Source organism: Hypomesus transpacificus, chromosome 17 (assembly GCF_021917145.1).
Source record: "Hypomesus transpacificus isolate Combined female chromosome 17, fHypTra1, whole genome shotgun sequence".
NCBI lineage: Eukaryota > Metazoa > Chordata > Actinopteri > Osmeriformes > Osmeridae > Hypomesus > Hypomesus transpacificus.
In genome coordinates this window covers 8,107,586-8,130,606 of record NC_061076.1, presented here as the reverse complement: position 1 = coordinate 8,130,606, position 23,021 = coordinate 8,107,586, and the positions used below count along the sequence as shown (strand labels likewise).

The 23,021-nt window shown below is 45.9% G+C and overlaps 3 protein-coding genes across 10 annotated transcripts; 2 read left to right on the top strand and 1 right to left on the bottom strand.

Moving 5' to 3' along the window:
* Positions 1-1,748: 1,748 nt before the first annotated feature.
* On the top strand, positions 1,749-6,255 carry fbxw9 (F-box and WD repeat domain containing 9). 4 transcript variants are annotated; one of them, XM_047038882.1, is made up of 9 exons: positions 1,749-1,818; positions 2,134-2,225; positions 2,338-2,468; positions 2,560-2,707; positions 2,832-3,798; positions 3,938-4,086; positions 4,385-4,588; positions 4,821-4,886; positions 4,982-6,085. In XM_047038882.1, the coding sequence occupies exons 3-9, from the start codon at positions 2,347-2,349 to the stop codon at positions 5,054-5,056; spliced, it is 1,731 nt and encodes a 576-aa protein (XP_046894838.1). In that variant the 5' UTR covers positions 1,749-1,818; positions 2,134-2,225; positions 2,338-2,346; the 3' UTR covers positions 5,057-6,085. The 4 variants fall into 4 exon arrangements, 3 of the variants coding, with proteins under 3 accessions (XP_046894838.1, XP_046894839.1, XP_046894837.1); XR_006957492.1 differs by adding an exon at positions 6,092-6,255 and having other exon boundaries at positions 1,755-2,225; positions 4,982-5,157; XM_047038883.1 differs by having other exon boundaries at positions 1,755-2,225; positions 2,341-2,468.
* Positions 6,093-22,714, bottom strand: LOC124479929 (guanine nucleotide-binding protein G(I)/G(S)/G(O) subunit gamma-12-like). 2 transcript variants are annotated; one of them, XM_047038890.1, is made up of 3 exons: positions 22,519-22,714; positions 6,525-6,641; positions 6,093-6,365 (listed from the first exon to the last, which is right to left on the bottom strand). In XM_047038890.1, the coding sequence occupies exons 2-3, from the start codon at positions 6,615-6,617 to the stop codon at positions 6,240-6,242; spliced, it is 219 nt and encodes a 72-aa protein (XP_046894846.1). In that variant the 5' UTR covers positions 6,618-6,641; positions 22,519-22,714; the 3' UTR covers positions 6,093-6,239. The 2 variants fall into 2 exon arrangements, with proteins under 2 accessions (XP_046894846.1, XP_046894845.1); XM_047038889.1 differs by lacking the exon at positions 22,519-22,714 and having other exon boundaries at positions 6,525-7,125.
* dhps (deoxyhypusine synthase) lies at positions 7,268-12,421 on the top strand. 4 transcript variants are annotated; one of them, XM_047038886.1, is made up of 12 exons: positions 7,286-7,419; positions 7,858-8,001; positions 8,095-8,287; positions 8,652-8,857; positions 9,090-9,254; positions 9,377-9,498; positions 9,958-10,054; positions 10,143-10,229; positions 10,470-10,575; positions 10,669-10,772; positions 11,090-11,215; positions 11,684-12,421. In XM_047038886.1, the coding sequence occupies exons 2-12, from the start codon at positions 7,858-7,860 to the stop codon at positions 11,774-11,776; spliced, it is 1,443 nt and encodes a 480-aa protein (XP_046894842.1). In that variant the 5' UTR covers positions 7,286-7,419; the 3' UTR covers positions 11,777-12,421. The 4 variants fall into 4 exon arrangements, with proteins under 4 accessions (XP_046894843.1, XP_046894842.1, XP_046894840.1 ...); XM_047038884.1 differs by having other exon boundaries at positions 7,829-8,001; XM_047038885.1 differs by having other exon boundaries at positions 7,824-8,001.
* Positions 22,715-23,021: the final 307 nt, after the last annotated feature.

The window sequence follows — 23,021 nt, the reverse complement described above, 5'->3', positions numbered from 1 at the left end:
TGCGTTTTATTTTTCCTTCGGGGGAAAACGAGTTTCTAGGCCATCATCTCAAGACCAGCATCCTCTCGTAACAACCTTTTTTTTTTTTTTTTTTAAACTAAGAGCTTCGGTTGCTACACGTTTCTGTAATGATAACGGAATGCAGCTGCTCTTTATTCGGGCCGAGAACGATGAATGCGCTTCTCTGGCCCGGTGGCGGTTGCTATCATGAGCCATGTCCTCATCCGTTGATACTGTGTAGGATGTTGGGGGTACGCTGGTTCCCTCTTGTTAATATCCCCACTTAGATTGGATATATGTTATAAGCCTGGGTGATCGTCTGTGTCCATCTGTATTTGCCAGCGTCATAGGTCTCTATCACATCTGACTATTCAGTTGAATGTGCGTGTGCATGTGTTTGTGAGTCCTTTTGTCTGTATCTTACTGTACGTGTGGTTGTGTGTGTGTATGTAGCTTCGGCTTTGCGCCGGCCCTCCCCCAAGGTGATGTCGTAGACATGTGACACGCATCTCGAGTTGCGAAGAGACCCAGAGTATCAACACTTGCCCCTCAGTTACCATATCACTTTGTGATTGACAGTTGGACCATAGGTCGCTCAGCTTTCTAACATTTAGGGGGTTCTTACTGAATATATTGAGATCTGTGTCTTATTATTTGCAGCAAAAAAAAATCCAAACAATCCAGCTAAAGATAACGTTGCCTTAAGCATCAGCGCACAACTGTGAAAGTGTAACTTGAAATTAAGGCACAGAAGTATCTGTTTGAGTCCATGTAACATGGATTCTTTTTAAACACAAACACACTGATGCGTATGTGCTTGATACTACACTGTTTTCGATCTTTACACACTTTTGTAAACTGCTCCACCCTAGATGGTGAAACCTAATTGTATGTTTAAAGGGGTGAACTGACATGCAAGTGTTGATAGATGGGTATCTGCTCTCAGGTGGTGAGAGGGGGTAGGTGTGCACAGACTCTGACAAATGCCACAATCTTTGCAATCTGCCCTAAAATGACCCTTGTGTTATGCCAGACTGGGTGAAATGTCAAGCTAAAACACCTCTTAAAATTCTAGTGAAACTTTTATCTCAAAATACAGGCAACCTTTATTTCAGATGTAACAGTTATTTAGTTTCAAGATTTGTTTTTTTTCTTTCTTTTTTTACATTTATATTTTATTTCAATGTGTTTATTTTGTTAATTTAATTTACCATTTTATTTATGTTCATTTTGCTTTGAGATTTTTTTTATATTTTAATTTTGTTTTTGTGTGCTGAAGTGCACAAATCTTTTAGACTTTAAAAGTTTTTTTTCAGTAATGTTCTTTTTATTTAAAGAATTTTTTTTGTTTTCGTTGTTTTATAGCGGACCATTTTGATTTGTCAAATTAGTGTTAAGTGGTAGGACTGAGGGATAGACAGAGCTTGGAGCATACCTGGGGGAAGAAGGGAAGAATGTGAACTCATAATTTAGTTGCAATCTTTAATCAGTCTCGCGAATTAATTTGATGTAGTACCGGTATTTCTTCTCAACTGTGGTGCAGGTGGGATGTTAACTGATGTATCCCTTTCTCTTACTTTTGTGAATGGGGAAATAAAATGTTTTCTATCAAGCTGGGAAAAACTGAAGCTTTGTGTATTTATTTCTCCAGAATAAAAGTTACATCAATACAAACAACCCATCATTACAAACAACCCAATATAATGGAGTTTACATGCTGTGTATAGTTGCCTTGTTTACGTCACTGGCGTCCTGGCTTTGGATGACGACACTTGGACGGCGCCGGAAGACGGAACCAATTGACTAAGACAACAGCTGGTGTGTTTGATGAAGCTAGCAACTTAACTGTCTCGAGTTGAGAATGTTCCTGATGTAAAATGTGTTAAATAAAATGCCAATGTTTTCATAAATGATATAAAAGTTGGAGAGTGTTTAGATGTGACACAGACCGTCATCCGTTTGAGTGGTCGTAAGATCCAGTAAGTCAGCTACAGTAGCTTGACTAGCTAGTGCAGTACAGTATGTGTTCAGTTGTGAAGACAAGTGCTCGCCAACTCTGAACAAAGGTTGGCTCACTACAGCACTAAACCGCTGATGGTAAAATATAACTCAAATGCACCGTAATTGTTAAAGACTCATAGCAAGATGGCTACTGACTGAACAACATGACTGAACGAGGAGATCGTTGAGCTTGCGACTGGAAGTTATTAAACAGTGTTTTGTGGGTAAGTGTTAGCTTGACATACATTTGGTCAGCCATAATTGTTAGCTGGTACACTATCCTATTAGCCACGATGCTAGTCAATTTTCTTACTGTATTGTACTCTACTGTCGTAGAAGGGGTGAATGTCGGAGCCACATATCAACGTGGAAGAGCAGGTGGCAGAGCTAGACAGACATACTGACTGTCAGCCGCTTGGACCTACAACCGAGGAGTCGAATGAAACCCCCAGACCTGAACAGTTATGGTGTGTCTATTAGTGTCCATCTTTTTGGATGTTGCTGTTTTGTCTTGATCTCATTTTCCAGATGTCTCACAACCCTGTACTTGTCCCACAGGCTCTCTCCAGCATCTTATCTCTCCTCTGCAGAACCAAGCCCTTCCCCTTCTGGGGAGGGAAGTGCCCTGTTATCGTTGCCGTGGGAGATGGTGGCTCGCATTGCCTCCCATCTTCCAGCTCAGTGTGTCATCACAGTCCTACCACGGGTGAGTGGGTTCTATTGACAAGCACACACACTGCATAGCTGACAATGTCTAGACTTTTTGATCCAGAAATTATCGTTAGGACCTTGAACCTTGATCTTTATTACCTCTCTATAACCCTGTACAGGTGTGCCATGCTCTGGGTAATGTGTGCAAGGACAGCACAGCATGGCAACTCCGAGCGCGCAGACTCACAGGCCCCAGGGCCTGCTTCCCAGTGGGACCTAGGGACAACTTTGACTGGCCCACCGCTTGTGTTGAGATGGAGCAGCTGATTACCTGCTGGGCTGGTCAGGGGGAGTGGGCCGCCAGAGAAGCTGAGAGAGAGGGGGACGGAGTGGGTGTTGAACGAGGGGCTGAGGGGCCAGAAGTGGGTGGTGTCCAAGGGGAAAAACCGGGCAAAGCCCAGGCGGGGGTAGAGGCACTGGCACAGGAAGCAGGGTTTGTCCCAGAGGAAGTAAGGCAGGTAGCACTAGTGGATGGAGAGATAGAGAGGCATCAAGATGGTGGTCCACCTGCTGGAGGGAGGCGGAGGGAGGGAGAGGAGAGGCAGGAGGCTGACATGGTGGAAGAGAGGGCGGAGAGAGGAGTGATGGAGGCCATAGAGGTGGAGGAGAGGGTGGGGGTGGCAGAGAGGCAGGAGGGGGGAGATGTGGATCGAGAGAGAGAGCCAGCCAGGTCCCCTAGTCCTCCCCCGGCCCTGGAACATATCTCCCTCCCGTCAGGGCACATTGCTGAGGTTAACTCTGTGCTGCTGGTGGGGGGGGAGGGGGCGGTGTGTGCCTCAGGCTCAAGGGACAGGAATGTCAACCTTTGGAACCTGCGGGAAGGGTCTAAGGGTGCGCTGCTGCGTACACTGGGGGGGCAAGGCCTGTTCAGTACCCACCTGGGGTGGGTGTGGTGCCTAGCGTCCCGTGACAACCAGCTGGCGTCTGGCTCTTTCGACAGCACAGTGAGGCTGTGGGACCTGGGGTCTGGGGGCACAGAGCAGGGCCTCATCAGGACCAAGGCCGCTGTGCTCTGCCTCTCTTTCCAGTCGGACGTGCTGCTGGCCGGCACCTACGACAAGAAGGTCAGCATCTACGACATCCGAGGTGAGTGTCGCACGCCACCAGGGTCTTTTCAAGTGGGACCCTATTTGAGCCCGTCGTCTCTCGCAGCAGAGCCGAATAACGGACAAATAATGCTAAGCGTCTCCGTTTGACATCTGTCATACTGTTTTCTATCCGGCAGTGGCGGAACCCCTAGTGAAAAGTCTCCGTCTCCATGGTAATGCAGTGCTGTGCTTGGCCGCCAATGAAAACTACATCATTTCTGGCAGCAAAGATCACACTGTGGCCATATATGACCGTAGGGCAGGAAAACCACTCCAGAAGCTCCAGGTGTGCGCACACGTTCATATAAGGAAGGCTGTTACAGTGTACACCTGTTTTTCTCGGTTGATTGTTTTCTTTATGCTCACTTACTCTCTTCCTCCTTTATTTCTCTTTTTTGTGCCCTTTCCCTCCCTCCCCTCCCTCCCCTCCCTCCTCTCCTCTCCTCTCCTCTCCTCTCCTCTCCTCTCCTCTCCTCTCCTCTCCTCTCCTCTCCTCTCCTCTCCTCTCCTCTCCTCTCCTCTCCCCTCCCCTCCCCTCCCCTCCCCTCCCTCCCTCACCAACGCCCTCCTCCCCTCCCGCCCAGCTGAGCTCCTACTTGCTGTCCATGTGCTACAGCGGCGGCGAGGTGTGGGCTGGAGACAACAGGGGCATGCTCCACTCCTTCTCCGTGAGCTCTGGCGCCCTCAGGCCCGTGTCGCAGTTTGACGTGGGACACACCGCGCTGGTCACTGGCATCCACAGGTCCCCCGGGACCCTGTACACCTGCTCCTCAGACCGCACCATCAAGGTACAGCTAGAACCTCCCAGAGGATGGATTTGCTATCACAGTCACAGATGTTTTTTGGTTTTGCTTGCATTAGTGAACAAAGCATAGTGCTGTTTTTCCCCTCTGTCATTTGTTTGACACATTATGTCTACTTTTTCTTATGGCATCGATGAACTAACAACCTGTAATATTTAGAGCCACCGTTTTTTTCCCTTCTGGGATTATGGTCTAATGCGATCCTTGACTGTGCCAGGTGCATCTACCATGCGCCCCTCCAAGGACACTGTGCACTCTGCGCCACCAAGCTAGTGTCAATGGGGTACGTCTTTCTGTCTTTGCCATTTCCCCAAGACCAATGCAGACGGCACGCTTATGAGCTGACAAGATGTTGACGTTCTTTTCTCCCTCCTCCAGTTGAGCGTGGAAGCCGGGGTGCTGGCTATCGCTTCAGGGGACATGTGTGTCGAGGTTTGGAAAGCTCGTAAATAAGGAAGAGGGAGCGGACGGCCCAAGTTCGACAGAGAGCCTGGGCCACACTCACCACAGTCCACACTGCTGTTATGAGATTGAAGTAATTCAAGACTGAAAAGGTGTTTGAAACTGACATTAGATTATCAATTAATATATGGTGTTGTTGTTTCCTTCTGGGAAACGATGCTGTGAGCATGTTTAAATGAAGGAGTTTGTGGCTAAATGTTCCACTTTTGTGTGTCCTCATCCAAAACTCCTCATCCACCCTTTTCATCTAGCCTTTATAGGCTTCCAAAGTAATGAACTGGAGTCCAGCTTTAAGGAGATGTTATTGTCCTTGTGTGTATACGTATTCTTTCCTCATTGGGAAAGAACATTGGCTGAATACATAAGTGATACTTAAAGCTTTAACAGTACATTGTTTCAAAGGACTGATTCCTACGTATAGAAAAACATGCATTTCGCCTTAAACATTCCATATAGTAAGCCAAGAAGATAGTGATAACTCGTTTGTGGTCAGTAATATAAGACGATGTAAAAGACATACTGCTTTAAGCCGAGTCAAGTTGTGACATACCAATTGTCTTTGGTAGATCAGTATATGAATGTGAGGCCTGGTGACTAATTGTCACAATTTCATAGCGTGTTGTCATTGAATCTTTCTCTGTAGTTTGGTCTTTGTAGATCTTGAGCATGTCTAACCATATAGAAGCAACTATATCTTATCAGACATGGTGAAGTGCCTCAACATAGAAAGAGCAAATCCATTTATTTTGTCCAACCGACAACCTTCTCCCTAGCTATTATTGTGCAGGCTACTGTACTGTAGCTACTATCACATTGTAGTATCTTAACAAGAACGAACATAAGTAAGGCAATTCCAACACTTTAATTCAGTAAATGGTGTTATTTTATTGTGAATTGACTGGATTGAAATGGAAGTCATCCCAACCCTAAAATTAACAATGTTGATCGAACAAAATACTTTGTTACTGTGTGTGTAAACTTTGTAATTTCTCCGATTTAAATAAACAAACATTCATTTCTTTACAGGCTGCTGTGTCCAAACCTGACATGTCAAGACACTATGCTACATATCTAGAGAGAATGGAGAGCAGTCCACAGCAGAATTGTAACCATTTAGATGACCAATGAAGTGTAAATCTGTAACCTAGGCATCAGTGTCTAGAGTGGCGAGGGTCTACAACAACACACAGGTCTTCTTGTCCTTGAAGGGGTTGGAGGAGGCAGCGATGCCGGTGAGGAGAGGGTCACTTCGTTTGTGTTCTTGACAATACTGCACTAGCTCTGCAGCTGCCAGTGAAATCTGAGGGGAAGGATGTGGTAGGGATGCGAGAACACACACAACTTAAAACTAGAACGTTCGATGGAAACGGTGACATAAAAATTGGGTAAAAAAGTTGGTACTGTATCCAATTAAATGTTAAACTCACCATGACAGAAGAACACACACAACGGTACTCACCTTAATTCGATCTATGCTAGCTTCCACTCGTAGTTGTTCTACAGCCTTCCGTGCCTGTAACACGCTGTTGCTGCTGCACACCTTCCCTGACATTCTCTTCAGCAGAAGACACAAGCCCTGGTGGAGGTCAAATTATTTGTTTCTTTTCTCTCCCCAAATGTAGATAAAGGAAGATAAATCAGACCATTATCCCCCAAAGAGAAAATGCACATGTCCCATATACCGTTTATTCCAAGTGCCAAACAAAGTACTATATGTATATCGAAGAGAAATATGTATTGGAACCTAATGCATGAAGCTTGATGTTCATTTCTGACTGAGTGTGGGGTCTGGCCTCCTTTTTAACCTCTCCTCTCTTCCTCTGCTCTGTGGACTCTGCAGAGGCCACTTCAAAAGCTTATGTGAAGTGTGTCAGGAGTAAAGGTCACATGCACAGGTCTGGGAAATGTCACAGCTACATCACACGCATCCCTCACCATCAGACTGGATAAAAGGAAATTGTGGGAGATGGAATTAAGTAGGCTACACCTACATACGTTTGATGCTGAGAAAATAAAACTAACTTTTAGAACTAAGGGTGTGCATATCGGAAAGAAGAACTCTAGTGTTTGTGTGCCTGCATGTGTATTGGTGGCGTAGGGTAAACATCTGAATACTAGTACCCACTACCGCATTATTACACTTGGCAACACTTGACAAGTGAGAAAACATGTCTGCTAGATTTGAACCTTTGCGCTTTCCGTAGCACATATTACTTGTGCGCAGCGTACAAGCCCCATGCGTTTTAGCCTATGGTTTTAGCCCCAGTAGTAATTGGATACTTTTAATGCAATGAAATGACCATTTTTACCAGCATCCTCTGATAAGACGACCACCCACTTATCTACAAAACGTGGTATGTTGCTTCGTTTGTCACTGTACATTACCGATATAATCTTTAGACTTCTGGCCTGTCACTAATGTAGCACTGACCGGCTACTGACAGTTTTCGTGTCCAATACAAATTTGCTCTGTCCACCAACCAAAAGTAGGCGGGACTGTTCTTTCTTTTAGGCTCGCTGGCTTAGAATACCGACGAAATACAATACTAGAAATCTTAGTTAGAAATGTACACCTGCCCATGTTAAACCGGTGATTGAGCACATCTGTTATTTTACAATTCAGATGGACTAGGGCTGTGAAGTTGTAAACTAGCTATTGTAGAACTGGTTTTGTATCTTGCTAGTAAGTTAGCTTGGTAGTTCTTGAGTTTAGACTTTGCTGCAGATAAAAGCATTCCTTTAAACATTGTTTCTGGAGTCAAGTAGCCGCATAAGCACTAAAGCAAAATAAGATGGCACCAGGGAGATCCAAGATTGTGGAACACTACATCATGCCTGAAGACACAGAGGGAAACTTCAAAGCTGTGTGCAGACACTGCAACCGATCAATAGCGTGCTCGAGGAAGGCTCTCTCCAATCTGCACGCGCATATAAAGGTAATATATTTCATACTGATGTGTAATTGGGACTGATTTAACCTTATGAGTCATGAGTTAAGTGATAGACATTTGTATCCATCTTTGTTCCAGAGAGTACATCCTGCCCTCTTTGAGTCTATGCCCAGGGTGAAGAAATCAAGTCCAACCCATGCTCGCCCACTACAGAGCCCCACTCTGTTAGCTAATGCCATAGCAGAGAACATTGTGCCCTTAAGTCTTTTGGAGAGTCCATCATTCAAGAGGTTCTGTCAAACCCTGGACCCAAACCTGACAGTGCCAACTCGTAAGACCCTATCTGGCTACATTAACAGTCCATGTTGAGATGGAGCACAGCCTGTGTCTTCTGAGGTGGCATCTTCCATGTTTAGCGCTCTTCTGCCCTTCTGGGTGGTTATTCAAGCCAAGCTGCTGTCCGCTGATGGCATGAACTGGATCCGGTCTTTCGCTCTTTGAACCTGCCTTCCGAAACAAACCTCCTTCTTATTCTTGTTTTGTAAGAGTAGCCTGAATTTGGGATGAAATCCACTTAAGTGAATTGGGGTTGTAAGAAGTGCACCACAAACCTTCATTAAAACAGTAGCACATCTCAACCTTTTCCCTTGCATCCTTAATACATGCCTTCTCTTTTGTTCTTGTTGTTTTATCAGAAGATAAAGCCATGGCAGACCATGCCCCCTCTGTGGCGATGGAGGCGGTGCTGAAGCCAAGCTCCGCCCTCCCAGAGGACATGCCCAAGATCCGGGGCTATGACTTTAACCAAGGGGTGGACCACCGTGCCCTTCTGCAGTCCTACATTACTACAGGCTTCCAGGCCAGTAGCATGGGCCAGGCCATCCAGGAAATCAACAAGATGGTGGGTAGAGGACCAGGCTGTTCGTATCTCAGATTTTATGTTATTATATTGGGTTACCGATGCCATATTAATAATGTTGATGTTTCCTGTTGAAGAACTCTGCAGATGGATTACACAGTGCCATAGGCTGCTGAGTTGTTTGGATGTGGTTTTCATGGTAGCTGTCGACCTAAATGCTCCCCATGTTCCGTGGTAACGTGGTTCTCCCTGGCCTCTGCCCTCATAACCCCAGATTGACAAGCGTCTGGAGGCAGTGAAGGAGGAAGAGGGAAGTGAAGTCTCGTCAGAGCCTGCGTCTTCTTCCCAGTCAGGCTGCACCATCTTTCTGGGGTACACTTCCAACCTCATCAGCTCTGGAGTGAGGGAGTCTATACGCTACCTGGCCCAGCACAAAATGGTGAGACTACAACCCATTACAAAAACAACCACCAGCTCTCCACAAAAGTCTCATCCACTGGATCAGAGGGATAAAGAGGTTTCACTTCTAACGCTCCCCCTCTCCCCACCTGGTCTGTCTAGGTGGATGTGATAGTGACCACAGCTGGAGGTATAGAGGAGGACCTCATCAAGTGTATGGCCCCCACCTTCCTGGGAGAGTTCAGCCTGTCAGGCAAGGAGCTGCGCCAGAGAGGCATTAACAGGTAACATCGCCATAGAAACAGGGAACATCGCCATAGAGAGGATCCAGACTTGGATCTCACCTGAAAGAGCTCAGTGGAACAGTACAAGAGTGACTTTGGCAGTTAAAGCTCAATAACGATAAAAGTGTATCCATTATGGCTTACAGAGAGAGAGCGAGAGCGAGAGCGCGAGAGAGCGAGAGCGAGAGCGCGAGAGAGCGAGAGAGAGAGCGAGAGAGAGAGCGAGAGAGAGAGAGCGAGAGAGCGAGAGCGAGAGTGAGAGCGAGAGCGAGAGCGAGCAGGGTCGTTACAGTTTTATAGTGTTGTTTCTCATCCTCACAATTCCTCTTCGTTTTTCTTTGTCTTTACTCTTGCTTTCTTTCTCTCTCTCTCTCTCTCTCTCTCTCTCTCTCTCTCTCTCTCTCTCTCTCTCTCTCTCTCTCTCTCTCTCCCCCCCTACCTCCCTCCTTCCCCATATAGAATAGGGAACCTTCTGGTGCCCAATGATAACTACTGTAAGTTTGAGGACTGGCTGATGCCCATCCTGGACCAGATGGTGCAGGAGCAGACAACAGAGGTAGGGCTTTGTCACAAGACCATGATGCTAGCATGTATTCTGCTAGGTCAAATGGCCAGTTTGACCTCTGACCTCCTACCATCTTCAGGGTACACGCTGGACGCCCTCGAAGATGATCCACAGACTGGGGAAGGAGATCAACAACCCGGATTCTGTCTACTACTGGGCCTACAAGGTGAGATCTGAACCCGCTCTTCTTTGACATTGCAGGGCACTATAGATGGTCGAAGACACGATGAATTCAACTTAAAGGAGTATTGCACTTTAAAGAATGTATTAAATACATGTTTTCAAGGGCATTTCTACTATATTGTGATATAGTGTATAATGACAGGAAATGTCAGAGAGACGCTTACCGCAGCTGTGGAATACTGTACGCCTATTGTTGATCGATATTGACGCCTTTGTGTTTCAGAATGACATCCCGGTGTTCAGCCCTGCTCTGACTGACGGCTCTCTAGGAGACATGATCTACTTCCACTCCTACAAGAACCCTGGCCTGGTGCTGGATATAGTGGAAGGTCAGAGACAGGGAGGGCTCTGTGTCCATCACCATTTAACAAGAAGTTAGTACACGGTCGCTAGTCATGACACTCACGATCAGTATGTTTCAGATATTCGCAGGTTAAACAGCAGAGCTGTGTTTGCCAAGAGCACAGGGATGATCATTCTTGGAGGAGGGCTGATAAAGCATCATATTGCCAACGCAAACCTCATGGTGAATACATTCAGTGACTTTAGCAGATCTTTAGTTTTATTTTTGTTTACTCATTTCATTTGTTATTTTATTGCCGTTTTGTTTTCCAGTGGTTGATCCGTTTAGTTTCATTATGGTGTTTTTGAAAGTTTTAAATTTGATATGAATACCATATTCTTTTATTACCAGTTTTTAGTACTTTGTGTCATTTCAATTTTGAATTCTTAAAGACGGAATCTAAATTCAACTTTGTTTTCATTCGATATGATTTGTGTTTTGTTCCTCTGTGTATCTCTCTTTTCCTTTCTCTCGTTCGACCGCCTCCGCCTCTTCCTCAGAGGAACGGAGCAGACTACGCTGTGTTTGTGAACACGGGCCAGGAGTTTGACGGTTCTGACTCTGGGGCCCGGCCTGACGAGGCAGTGTCCTGGGGGAAGATTCGCATGGAGGCTAAGCCCGTCAAGGTACCTCCACGGCACTATGACCCTTCACCAGACCCATCACCAGATGAACAAGATCCTATACTGCAAAAACTCTCCATATCGCTGAGCGTGATTATCTTGTTTTTAGATCTTAAATCTTGTTGGACTGGTTTCTAGTGTTCTTGTTGGACTCGTGTTCCTAGTTCTAGTGACTTAATTTATGTAAACAACACATCATTTTATAAAACTATTTTCTTACTGCACTTGTAGCCAAATTAACTTGGTATAAGCATAAGCAAGGTCATAACTAATATTGAACTTGCATACACTTGCATAACATTTAATGTATATTTTTTGATTTGATTATTTTCACAGACTTTTACCAGTTTACTCAATTCAAAGTTTTGTTGCGCTCTGTACAAATGATATTTAGTGGAGACTCATGTCACCAGTGTTGTTGTCCTAAACAGACTGGGCTGGTAAACTAGTTGTTGTTCCTGGTCCCACTAGGTGTACGCTGATGCCTCCATAGTCTTCCCCTTGCTGGTAGCGGAGACGTTTGCCCTCAACGCCGACCGCCTGATGGCCGACAGGAAAGACTGACGGAATCTCCCCTACTTGACACACGCAGCACGTCTGGAGTTCTCTCGATTCTCTCAAGTTTCAATACTATTTATTTCAATATATTTTTTTATAGCAACATGCAAAGCAAGAAGGATGTCAGACCAGAATCCAGCCCTGCACTTAAAGCAGGGCTCCAGGACCTGGTGAAAAGTGGAAGAAAGACATATAGTGACACTGAAGTCAAGTTTGCTGTGACACAGCACAGTAAGTGTGCGCACACACACACACACACACGCACACACACACTGTCTATGCCCTGGGTGTACGAGGTTTGTTTAGGATGAGCTGAGGGTTTAGCATGGTGTACATTACCAAAGATGTTCACTGTAATAAACAGTCATGCATGAGACAGAGCAAGCAAGTGAATTATCGCAACTATTAGGCTGTTATCTCACTCGGATAAAAGTCATAATTTTAGTTTTTCTGTCTCAGTTAAAAGTTGTATGTATTTCACTTGAGAGAGAAAACACCTTGGTGGTGCATGCATCCCATCTCTGCTTACACAGGGGTCTAATGTGATGATCGTATAACTCTGGTTTTGACATGATCTTCCTTCACCTGCTCTTGACCTAAATATGACTGAAATAACATGGCTGTACATGTAAATAAATACATATACTGGGATGGCGTGTGTGTTTAAAGTGGATATTGACCAAACGCTGTAATGCCTGATCGATCCATAAGGGGACTCCAGCACCTCATCTAGTGTCAGTCATGATTGTAACTAGAAGGAGGCATCGTCATTGTGAACCATCAAGTAGATTATGATGAGTGCTGTGGGCTCATCTCTGGTGTCCCGAAATAGGACTGCTGCACCAAGTGCCTGCGTGTCCAACAGCAGTTCTTAGATTGAATTGTGGGAATCAGATGGCTGAGCGGTGGAGAATCGGGCTAGTAATCAGAAGGTCGCCAGTTCGATTCCCGGCTGAGCCAAATGACGTTGTGTCCTTGGGCAAGGCACTTCACCCTACTTGCCTCGGGGGAATGTCCCTGTACTTACTGTAAGTCGCTCTGGATAAGAGCGTCTGCTAAATGACTAACTGTAAATGTAAATGGAGATTGGGTCAGTTTCATACAATAACTTTTCACACCTATGGACTACCTTTTATTCAGCCAAGGTGTGGCAGAAGGTCTGGCACTGGCTCGTTTTGTAGGCTAGGTGAGAACGCTTTGAGTTCAAGGGTGTTTGTGAAGCTGTGGGCTCTGAGGAATGCAAGGTCCTGTCAGGTGACAACTCCACCAATCACTTGGCTGCTGTTAGGGGTGAGGCTCCTCCCCCTCCGTTCCCCTGGAGAACTCAAGAGGGAATTTAAAATTGCATGCGTGGTTTATTCTGTGACGATGATCAAACATGCGTGCAGAACACATGGTCTGAGCTGCAGTATTTTCAATAAGAATCAAGTTCCTTTCATAATAACACTTTTATTCACCTTGCAAAGTGTCTAGGAAAATTAAGTTTTTGTTACAAGGTTTTAGTGACAGACCTTCATAGGAAGTCAACCTTTCTAGCGATGACAAAGTGTTTTTCCTTGTTAAAACAGTGTTCTTCTATGGGAACTAAACCTACTGATATGTAATATCTGTCGCCTGACTTCCCATCCACGTCATCCTCCCCTCCCAATAATATTTGCAACCTTCAGTATTTGGGAGCTTCCAAATTGTCCCAAGTAGCCCCCAGCGGTAGGGGAAATGTGTATTTGTCAGTTTCATATTTAGCAAGCACTGTGTGATCTTTCCTTCCTGGATGGAGAGGCGGGTAAAAAAGAGAATATATAAGTGGGATAAGGTCAACTTTCCCGAAACCTCAGCCCAATGTGTCCTTTCCTGTCAGGGCGTTTCTCTTTCTGCTTAAACTGCTTTTCCATTCAATGTTTCGTTCATTTCCTATTGGCTGTTTGCTTCTGTGGTGCTGTGTGTGCATGTGTGTACATACTGTAGAGTGTGTGTGTGCTGTAGAGTGTGTGTTTACCTAAGGCTTGAAGCTGGATTGACTGTACAAAGGCCTCCCTGTATGGACTTTCCATCACCTATGGATGCTTATGTTTGTTTAACTCTTTTTTTTTATCAATGGTGACAGGGAGAAGGAGTGACTGAAAGAAGATAGTGCTTTGGTAGTGACTGTATGTGTCCACGTTTGACATATTTCTTTGTATTTTTCGTTTGGAATTTTTGCGTGTGTGGGTGTATATTTCCGTGTTCACGTGTGTGTGTATGATTGTTAATTGGGAAGTACTCATAGTGTGTGTGACAATCTGCTTTGTGCTGCCCAGAACTGTGTGTGTGTGAACATAGATGAGTTGCAGTCACGCTATGATAATGTTGTGTGGCTTCTGTGGACAGAGTCCACAGTGTTAGCCCCCTCTCCTCTGGAACAATCAGCAGTCTGTGTGATGTGGCTGGGCACTGCAGTCATAGTGGCAATTATGTCTGTGCTGCAGCCAGAGTGGCAGCTTTCTACTGTGCGAAAGGGAGGCAGGGAGGGAGGCACGAGGACTAAGGGAAGGCACGAGGAAGAAGGGGAGGCAGGAGAGAGGAGGGGAGGCAGGAAGGCAGGCTAGAAGAAAGAGCCCAGAGAACATGATGCACATGAAACGTGATAAGCAGCTCCACAGCTGTAGGGTGGAGTAAAAGTGTTGGGAAGTCTGTTGTGTGTGTAGTGTGTGAATGTATCTATCTGTGTGTATGTATCTATCTGTGTGTGTGTGTGTGTGTGTGTGAGTATGAAACTCCCTATCAAAGAGCAACGTCCTGGCTTCTAATCTTTCTCTCCACTGTTTACCTGTTATGTTGCCATGGGAACTCCCGCCCAAGCACCCTGCCAGGCTAACCTGCAGGTGAGTTGGGGCGTGTAAGGGAAATATGGCACATGCAGACTAAAGAGTAGATACAGGAGTGTGTGTGTGTGTGTATTAGTGTGTGTAGGGGGGGGTATGTGTTCGTGTGTGCGTGTGGGCGGTTTAAAAGTGAAAGAGAGAAGGACTGAGAAAGAGTGAAGCACATGAAAGGAACTAAGAGAAAGACAAAGAACGAGAAAGAGAACAGACAAGAGGGGAGAAGGGGGTTCACCTTAGCTGCCTTCTCAGAAACAGGAAGTGCAGCCCCGGTGCACGTATCCCTCGCTGACGCAACCAACTGCCACTGCTGACGGACAAGGCGTTGGTTGCCTCGGTGACAACACAGGCAGCACAAACATTCAGATCCGCAGTAACCTCTTTATCAGCATCCTTATCATTACTGCCATTATCACCCTGGTAACGATGGTGGACTGCCGCCTCAGCTGTCGCAGGGAGAGGGGGGGGCGGGGAGGGATGGCGGAGAGACGAGGAGGATGAACCTTGTTCCTCCAGTTGAACACCTGGAGCACCTTGTGTGATCAGCTGCCATGTTAGCCCACAGTGTCGTGTATGGTGCATATCTCATGTATTCAGAAACACTTCAATCTCCTAGGCAACCATGGAGGCAGACATCCTTCTGATAAAATGTCCCATTGTGCAACAGACACAACCTGATCTGAAACTGTAAGGGGGTTTGCGTGATATGATTGTCACAACCCCATCCCCTTGAGCTGATTTCCCCGTCTGGTTGTTTTGTGTTACGTTCCTAAACGTACCCCGTTCCGGTTGCTGGGCAACAAATCTGCCCTCACCTGTTCCTCTTCAGCAATAAACACACCTGGTCCTGATCATCATCACTACACTACTAGTTTCTGCACTGCAAAAACTCTACATCTGAGTGTGGTAACTTGTTTTTAGATTTTAAGTCTAGTTAGGCTTGTTTGTAGTATACATTGATTATCTAGTGACATAATATTAGCACACATTATTTTAAGAAATCTTGTCAGGGAAAATGTTCTTGCTTCCAAATGTACTTGTTTTAAGTATAAGCAAGCTCTTTTAAAATATTCTGGTGGGGCATTTCTGCCATGTACAACATTTGCATAATTGTATATTAGTTGATCCTCTGTTATCAGTAAACACCCATATCTTAAAACCCCATTCATAGTATCTCACAGAATCATCACTCATTATCATTAAGTAATTACACTGTAAAAACAAATTAACATCTCTCTCTACAATGTTGACTCTCGGGGTGCGAATACAGGTGTACAGTGGATGACGTTATTGTCAGCCATGACGTTTGAACCCGAGTTGCACAAGAGTGTCTTCGTTAGATCTTTCTGCAAAGTGGCCTCTCTGGAATTTACGATTTTAGCCTGTTGTTCCCCAATAGACGTCAACAGTGTTGTGAAAGGTGACAGATTTCACCACAGAGACGATTCCATCGTAAAACACGACGGAGCACAAAAGAGAAGATCACGGGGTGAGAACGAACACGAGTGAGAAGGATGCATGCGCAGTTTTCAGACAGAGAGGACTTCATAAATCAAACTCTTTTTACAAGTTATACCTGGCGTCAGCCAATCTACCAGTGATGACAAACATTACAGACCACTCAGACACTCACAATAGAAGTATCTTCAGTTTATTTCATTCTGGCAGCCAATCACAAGTCACATTAGTACACAAATGAGCATGAGTAAATTCACAGTATTGGAATTCACTGTCAAGGATGACTTTCCTGCGCAGTATACGGTCACAGCACACAGTCCAGTTTTGGTAACAACACAACCTTCAGGTCCGTTCAGTGCTGTTGAAGGTTTGGGTGAGACCATAACAATGATAGGAAGGAGCGAATGACTCACCTCGTCGAGGTCAGCCGACATGAGCAATTTTTCGTTGAGATCAACAAAGTACCTACCTACCTTACCTACTTTCACGTCAGAGAAGATAGAGGAGGATGTGTTGCTGTGTGTGTATGCGCACTGCAGATAAGCAGGACTCTTACCCTGCTGCCAGAGGGAACGCGTGGCCTGGAGATTGGCAAGACTGGCTGCTAGTCCAAACTTTTGTCACCACATGGCACTCCCATACAAGCTTCTCATCGCCGGGACTTTGAAATGTCTCTCTCCCTGTCTCTCCCTCTGGGTCTGGAGGTTAGACCAGGCCCCTGTTCCTGCTGAACTGAGCCAGCGAATGTCACACACTGATTATCAGCACAGCAGGCACGGGAGACCAGCCCCGTGAGGGAATGGAGAGACACACACACATATGATATACATTTAGGCCTACACCACATATATGCAAGCACACATTGAACACATTCATGTATTTAGCCCACCCTCAGACCTGCACACATTTAAAGAAACGTCAGAGGATAACACTTCAAGTGCAAAAGTTGCACACCATTTGACTGATTATTACAAAAACATTCACGTCTTGAGATGCCATTGAGAACGGTACAAAGAGATCAGAGGGTTCATTAACAGTAGCTGGACAAAGAACACGTTGTGTTTCGTAACCTCCAGACTTCCACCAGCAGTTTTCTGCAGAGCAGATGTTAGAATATGTTGAGTGAATGTGAAGGCAGGCTAAGTCACCCTATGGGAACACACCACACGACTAAGACTCACATGTGCCCACTGAGGAAATTGGGAAGCCGACATAACCAATATAAGAAAGAGTAGTAGCGCGCTAACAAAAAAAACTATGCCCAGACGAAACACATACATGCATGGACTCGACAAACACAGACACACTGTAGCGCAGACAGACCCTAACCCTAATCATGTAAAGAATAGAGACTGTGATGGATGGGCATGCATTATCTCAGATATGAATACAGCTCCAGCTTCAAACCCTCATGTAGAGGGTTAAACTGACATTAATCACCTGTGTACACAGACCTTCAAAGACAGCCAGTACATGGGATATATAACGCACTAAACAAACTCCATAATGCAACAGCCACATCAGTCAGAACAACAACAGATACAAAAGACTGGAAATGGTGTCTCCCATAAAACTAATAGTAAAACACTGGACCACAAAGTAACACTTCTTCCTTAAGCAGGCAGGGGTCCTCTGATACTTTCACCCCCGGTCAGGGCTCTTGAACGCTGGGTTGATCATCCACTACCGCAGGCTGAGGCTTCGTGGTGGCAGAACTTAACCACTGTGAACATGGAGGGAACTTACAGTGTTCACATGTGGGCTAAGTCCTGCTGCCACGTAACCAGGGGTCTTGTGTCCTGAGTGAGTGTGTGTGTACTATGTGGAGAAAGAGAAAACATTAAAGAGCAAGAGAAGTTGAGAGAGAATGCAAGTGGGACTGCGTGCACAAGCCTGGCTCATAGTACAGCATGTCTGTGTTGTGGTGCCCTGACAAGCCCAGTTCATCCCAACCCCAGGTTGATCATTTCATGCCAGCCATTGGAAATCCCTGGCAATGTGATTCAGTCATAGGTGCAAAAATCACTCTACCAGGAATTCCCCTGGCTGGCAGACGATATATTAGCCGGCGTGTGTGGGGAGGACAGAGGTGGGGTTCATCAGTGGGTTTGCTTTTCTTCTACTTCCTCATTTGGCCTCCCTCACTACTTCCAGTTTTATGAATTAGCCGAGCCGAGACAAGCGCGCGCATGTTTCAGTGTGAGAGACTGTGAGTTTGCTGGGCCCTTGTCACGTGCAGGTCGTTGTCGATGCCCCTTTTCAGCAACGTGGGTGCTTCTCTGAGGCTAGCTTCCTGTGGCCTCTTATAAAAATAGCTTTTCAATGACAGCATGGAGAATCAGGGCTGAAGGAAGTCCCGCCAAGTGACAATCCCCTGCAGATGAGAGTTGCGCTCTGCTCCTTTCTGTGCCCCCGTCTGGGGAAAAGGTTGGAGAGCATGGGTCCTCAGTCAGAGACAACCTTAACAAAACCTTCCCTCTGTTCACAAACAACAGCGTCAGAATACCCCACAACAAAATGGTTTGGGGTTCAAGCTTGAGGTAGCAGACTTATAAATGGCAAGGCTCAAAACTAAATGAGACTGGCAAAAAAAGAACATTCACTAGCTATTTAGTTTCTTTGCCCGTTTCCTTTCTATGACGTGGATGTCATATGGTCTCAGTGGTACTTAATGTTTCTTATTTTAGACAATGGATGTATTCCTGGACCCTGTGCGCTAGATGAGTCATCTCACTTTTGGGGAATTCCAGGTTCTAAATACATTTATTCGGGAAAACCTATGAGCCATTGTTATGGCAAATCGCTAACATGCTAACGTGTTGCATCACCACCAAATGGCGTAGAATGTCAGCAGTGTGTTAGCTTTCTGCTAGGTTTAAAAAGGTAACAAACAATGCCATTGTGAGGTGCAGCCCACACAAACCAACATTTAGAAGAGATACAAACGTTAGCATGCTGTGGCGCCGCACCACAGGCAAATGCTAACATGAACAAAATGGTTCAATTAACCAATCACAGCATGTTAGAGACACAGCTACAATAGACCTGATCCTAGAGCTGAGAAGAAAATAGAATTAAAGAAAAGTTACACTATTTTTTCTTCTATCGGTGTGTGTGCAAGTTTTACTCTTTCTTCTCTCTCCTCTATAATTTGTGGTATGAGCATTGACTGACTTTCAATTAAGAGTTCAATTGAAGTACCTGAGTGACCATCGAACATCTCTTCACAAAGTGAGTTACAGTTGGCTCAGAGTTCACAGACACAGAGACCATAAACAGAAATGAAACTACTTGTAAATCCTTTCCATGATTCAAAAGGCCTCTGCCTTTTACTACATACTCACACCATGTGTGGCCCTTGGCTCGAACTATCCTTACCTTGAAACCAAAGGTCATATGAGGTCTCCAACACCCATCCAACAGACCTCCCTGCTCTCCTCTACTCCATCAAGTCAAAGCCGCTCTCTCTGTCCCCACATCTCGGGCGGCTGCTGCTCGGACTCGTGTCCTCTTATTTTCTTTGTATCGTTTCATCGTTTCCATTGGCCCTCCGCTCTTTTCCTCCTTCCTCAATCGAACCCGCAGCCTTTAATACACATGAGCTCATTCCTTCCTTCGCCTGTCCAATGACAGCACGCACAGTGACGCACGCCGCCTCACCTCAAACTCTCATTTAAGGATCTCTAACGAATGTCTCTCACTTCTGCATTGACCCTTTCTCTCCCATTCTTACTTCAGTGCGCCAGACTTCTAGCCTCTAGTCCGTGATGGAAGCATGCCACCCATGTGGATACTTGCTGATTCTCAGGCCTTGCAATGAATGCCAATTTGTTTTGCACTCTGAGCAAAAGTGTACAGTGTGGTGTGAGGAAAACGCGATCATTGAGTGATACTCAGAAGCAGATGTCCAACAGTGGCAACATCTTTTACTTTTGGGGGTTTCTGGTGCGTGAGTGTGTGAATGTGCGTGCACATATTCTGTATACTAATACACCGTGACCGTGTGTAGACGTGGCCTGTTCCTCTCAGGGTGTTGCCCGAGACTGATGTCCTCACTCCCCTGTGCGCGGCTCTGACGGCAGCATCGATAGGGTCGTTGACATAAGGGCATACCATTAAGTGGAAAACACTCTGTTGAGACAGCTGGCCCTCAAGTCTCTGTTGTTTCTGCACATAGCTTCTCTACCCAGGCCTACCAAAGCAGGCCCGCAGGGCCAACACACGCATGCACTACACTCAATTACCACTCAGCACACACAGACTCACAGTGCGCTCACAATCAATATACAAACAACGTGGTCAGTGTTCCGCTGAGCAAATGTGCAGTGTGTGAACTAGGGTTTTGACCTATGTCTTATAAATCAACAATGGAGTACAAATAGAGTCCAGGTTGATAGCAGTCTCACCTTGGTGGGTGTGAAAAAACGCTAAAACAGAACTTTGTCACAGATGTTATGAAAGCAGTTTTGTCAAAGACACATGATTAGACCACAATGTGACTTTTTTGGGAACTTTAGAAAATATTTAAAATGTTTAACTTTTCTGTTTGGTAAAAAAAATCTGGACTTGTGTGAGGTAACAATTTCCAAATATTTAGCAAAAGAAATGTTTTTGGTCATGAAAAAATATACTTTTTCTAGACTAGTTGACAAGGTTGAAAAGATAAAACCCCAGATATAATGGACCCTGACACAGCAGAAAGGATTTCACATTGACTTTAACCTACTGTACTTTTCTGAACCCACACACCTTTACAAAATACCACACCCTGTTCCTGTGAGAGTATGTGTGAGTGTGTGCTGTGTGCATGTGAGTGTACGCTCATGTGTAATTTGCCTTGCGTGTGAGTGCACAATTATGTTGAGTGTCTGACATTCAATGACATTCAAATTCAAGATGGCTCCATTTCAAATTTTTTTGTTCCATTTTTGCAGCGGTAAGCAATGAAAGGAAACGTGCAGTGGTGGAATCAACACAACGGGTCTCATGTGGGAAATAAGTCTGAAAATAAAAAGTATTTTCAGGCTTAGTGAAAATCTCAAAGGCTTTCCAGACCAGTACCCAGCCCAGCCCAGCCCAGCTCGGCCAGACCAGGCCTAGTCGTGGTCTTCTCCCCCAGCCCAGCGTGTGTAACCCTACCCTGGGCTTGATCCTTTGCCAAACCCCACCACCACCAGAACCAGCACCAGCCCTGTACTTAGCCCAGGGCCGCTGGGCCACAGGCACACTGCACTGCCTCACACACCACACACATCACACACACACACACCACACAAACACACACACACACACTAGCCTGCCAGTCCAACGCACCCTGTCTTATTCCACCACGCCACCATCTCACAGTCCCAGCCCACTCCTAGGAACTCCATCAGCCCCATCAAACCTGGCCTTGTTCCAATACCTCTTCTCCACCTCCCTCTTCTTCTCCCTCTATCCCTCTCCTCTGTACCATCTCTGACAACCGCCCCTCTCCCCAATGCCCACAGACAGCAGTAGGCTAATGGGAACAGTGAGAGAGGGGGGAGTAAAAACCTCCACGCAGCTAAGCTGTCTCCCCAAGCCACCATCCCCAAATGGGCTGCTGTGGTCTGGGGGTGAAATCCCAGACAGTAGCCTTGCTGGAGAATGGAGGGTATAGGACACCAGTAAACTCTAGTCTCAGTTTACCCTAGTTTGGAACCGTTTGGCCCTAACTTAAGGTTAGCTCCGCGAGGGCTGCATTCCCTGGGTGAGTCTGAGAGATAGACAGGGCCAGTCCTGAACAGACTAATCCCCTAGACTGCGACCAGGATAGCTGGATTCCCTGCCTTTCATGGAGGCTCTCTGCAGACTTACAGGGCCTCAGAACAATGAGAGGAATGTTTGGGCGCTCCGCTCAGCGTCTTTTCGCCTGCTTTTCCAGAACTTTTTATGACCTTGTCCGCTCCTTGTGCCAAACCCAAGGCTGGTTGACAGGCACACTCAGAGACACAAACAGACACACACACACACACACACACAGAGGAGGAGAGACAGAACATGAGGACAGGCAGACGTGTAGACCGAGAGGAAGACAGACATACAGACAGGCACATAGAAAGTTGAAACAGATATCCCATTCAATAGAAAACTATTTACAGTTGACCTTTGACTGGACACTTTATTGCCAGAGATCAGTTCTTAGATCAGGACCATTTTTCCCATATCCCAACTGCGTCTGTTTAGCTATCATAAACTGCAGTCTCATTGGAAAGATCCACAGGTTGTTGAGGCTGTTGTAGAGAAGTTATTCCTTTCATGAGTACACACAAATTCACTTACACACCCTCCATTGAAAGCTACAAGAAAGAATACCGTCTAGTTCCAGAGGATAATAAAACAATAAAACAATAAAACAATCCAGTTCTCGTCTAGACCAAGAATAACATCCAGTCTGGAAGCATAACGTACCTGGATGAAGTCTGTTTGACTCTTTCTCTTCCTCTCTCTCTCTCACTCTCTCTCTCTCTTCCTCTAGCCTTGCTCCCTGTCTCTTTACTCTCAGTCACAGCCTTAGTTGAACTTCAAGGTTGCAGCCTCTCTCGCTCTCTTTCTCTCTCTCTCTCTCTCTGTCTCTCTCCTTCCTTCAGCAGCGGTGCAGACAGAGTGTGTGAGAGTGAGTGTCTGGGAGCCAGACGGGTGAGAGTAAGCAGCCAATCCTACTAGCCCGGCCCTCTGCTCTGTGGCCCCACCCCAGTCAGGGGATTCCTGTTTGAAAACGTCAGACGGTCTGGGACCTCCCCTTGCTCACAGGCTCTTAGCCCTGTAGACTGGCTGGCTGATTGGCTTAATGGCTGACTGGCTGACTGTCTGGCTGACTGGCAGGATGCTTGGGCTACAGGAAAGGAAGAGGAGTAAGGGAGGGGGTAGGGAGCTAATTAGCCACACAGCTGGTCATAAAGGGCAATGTTTAT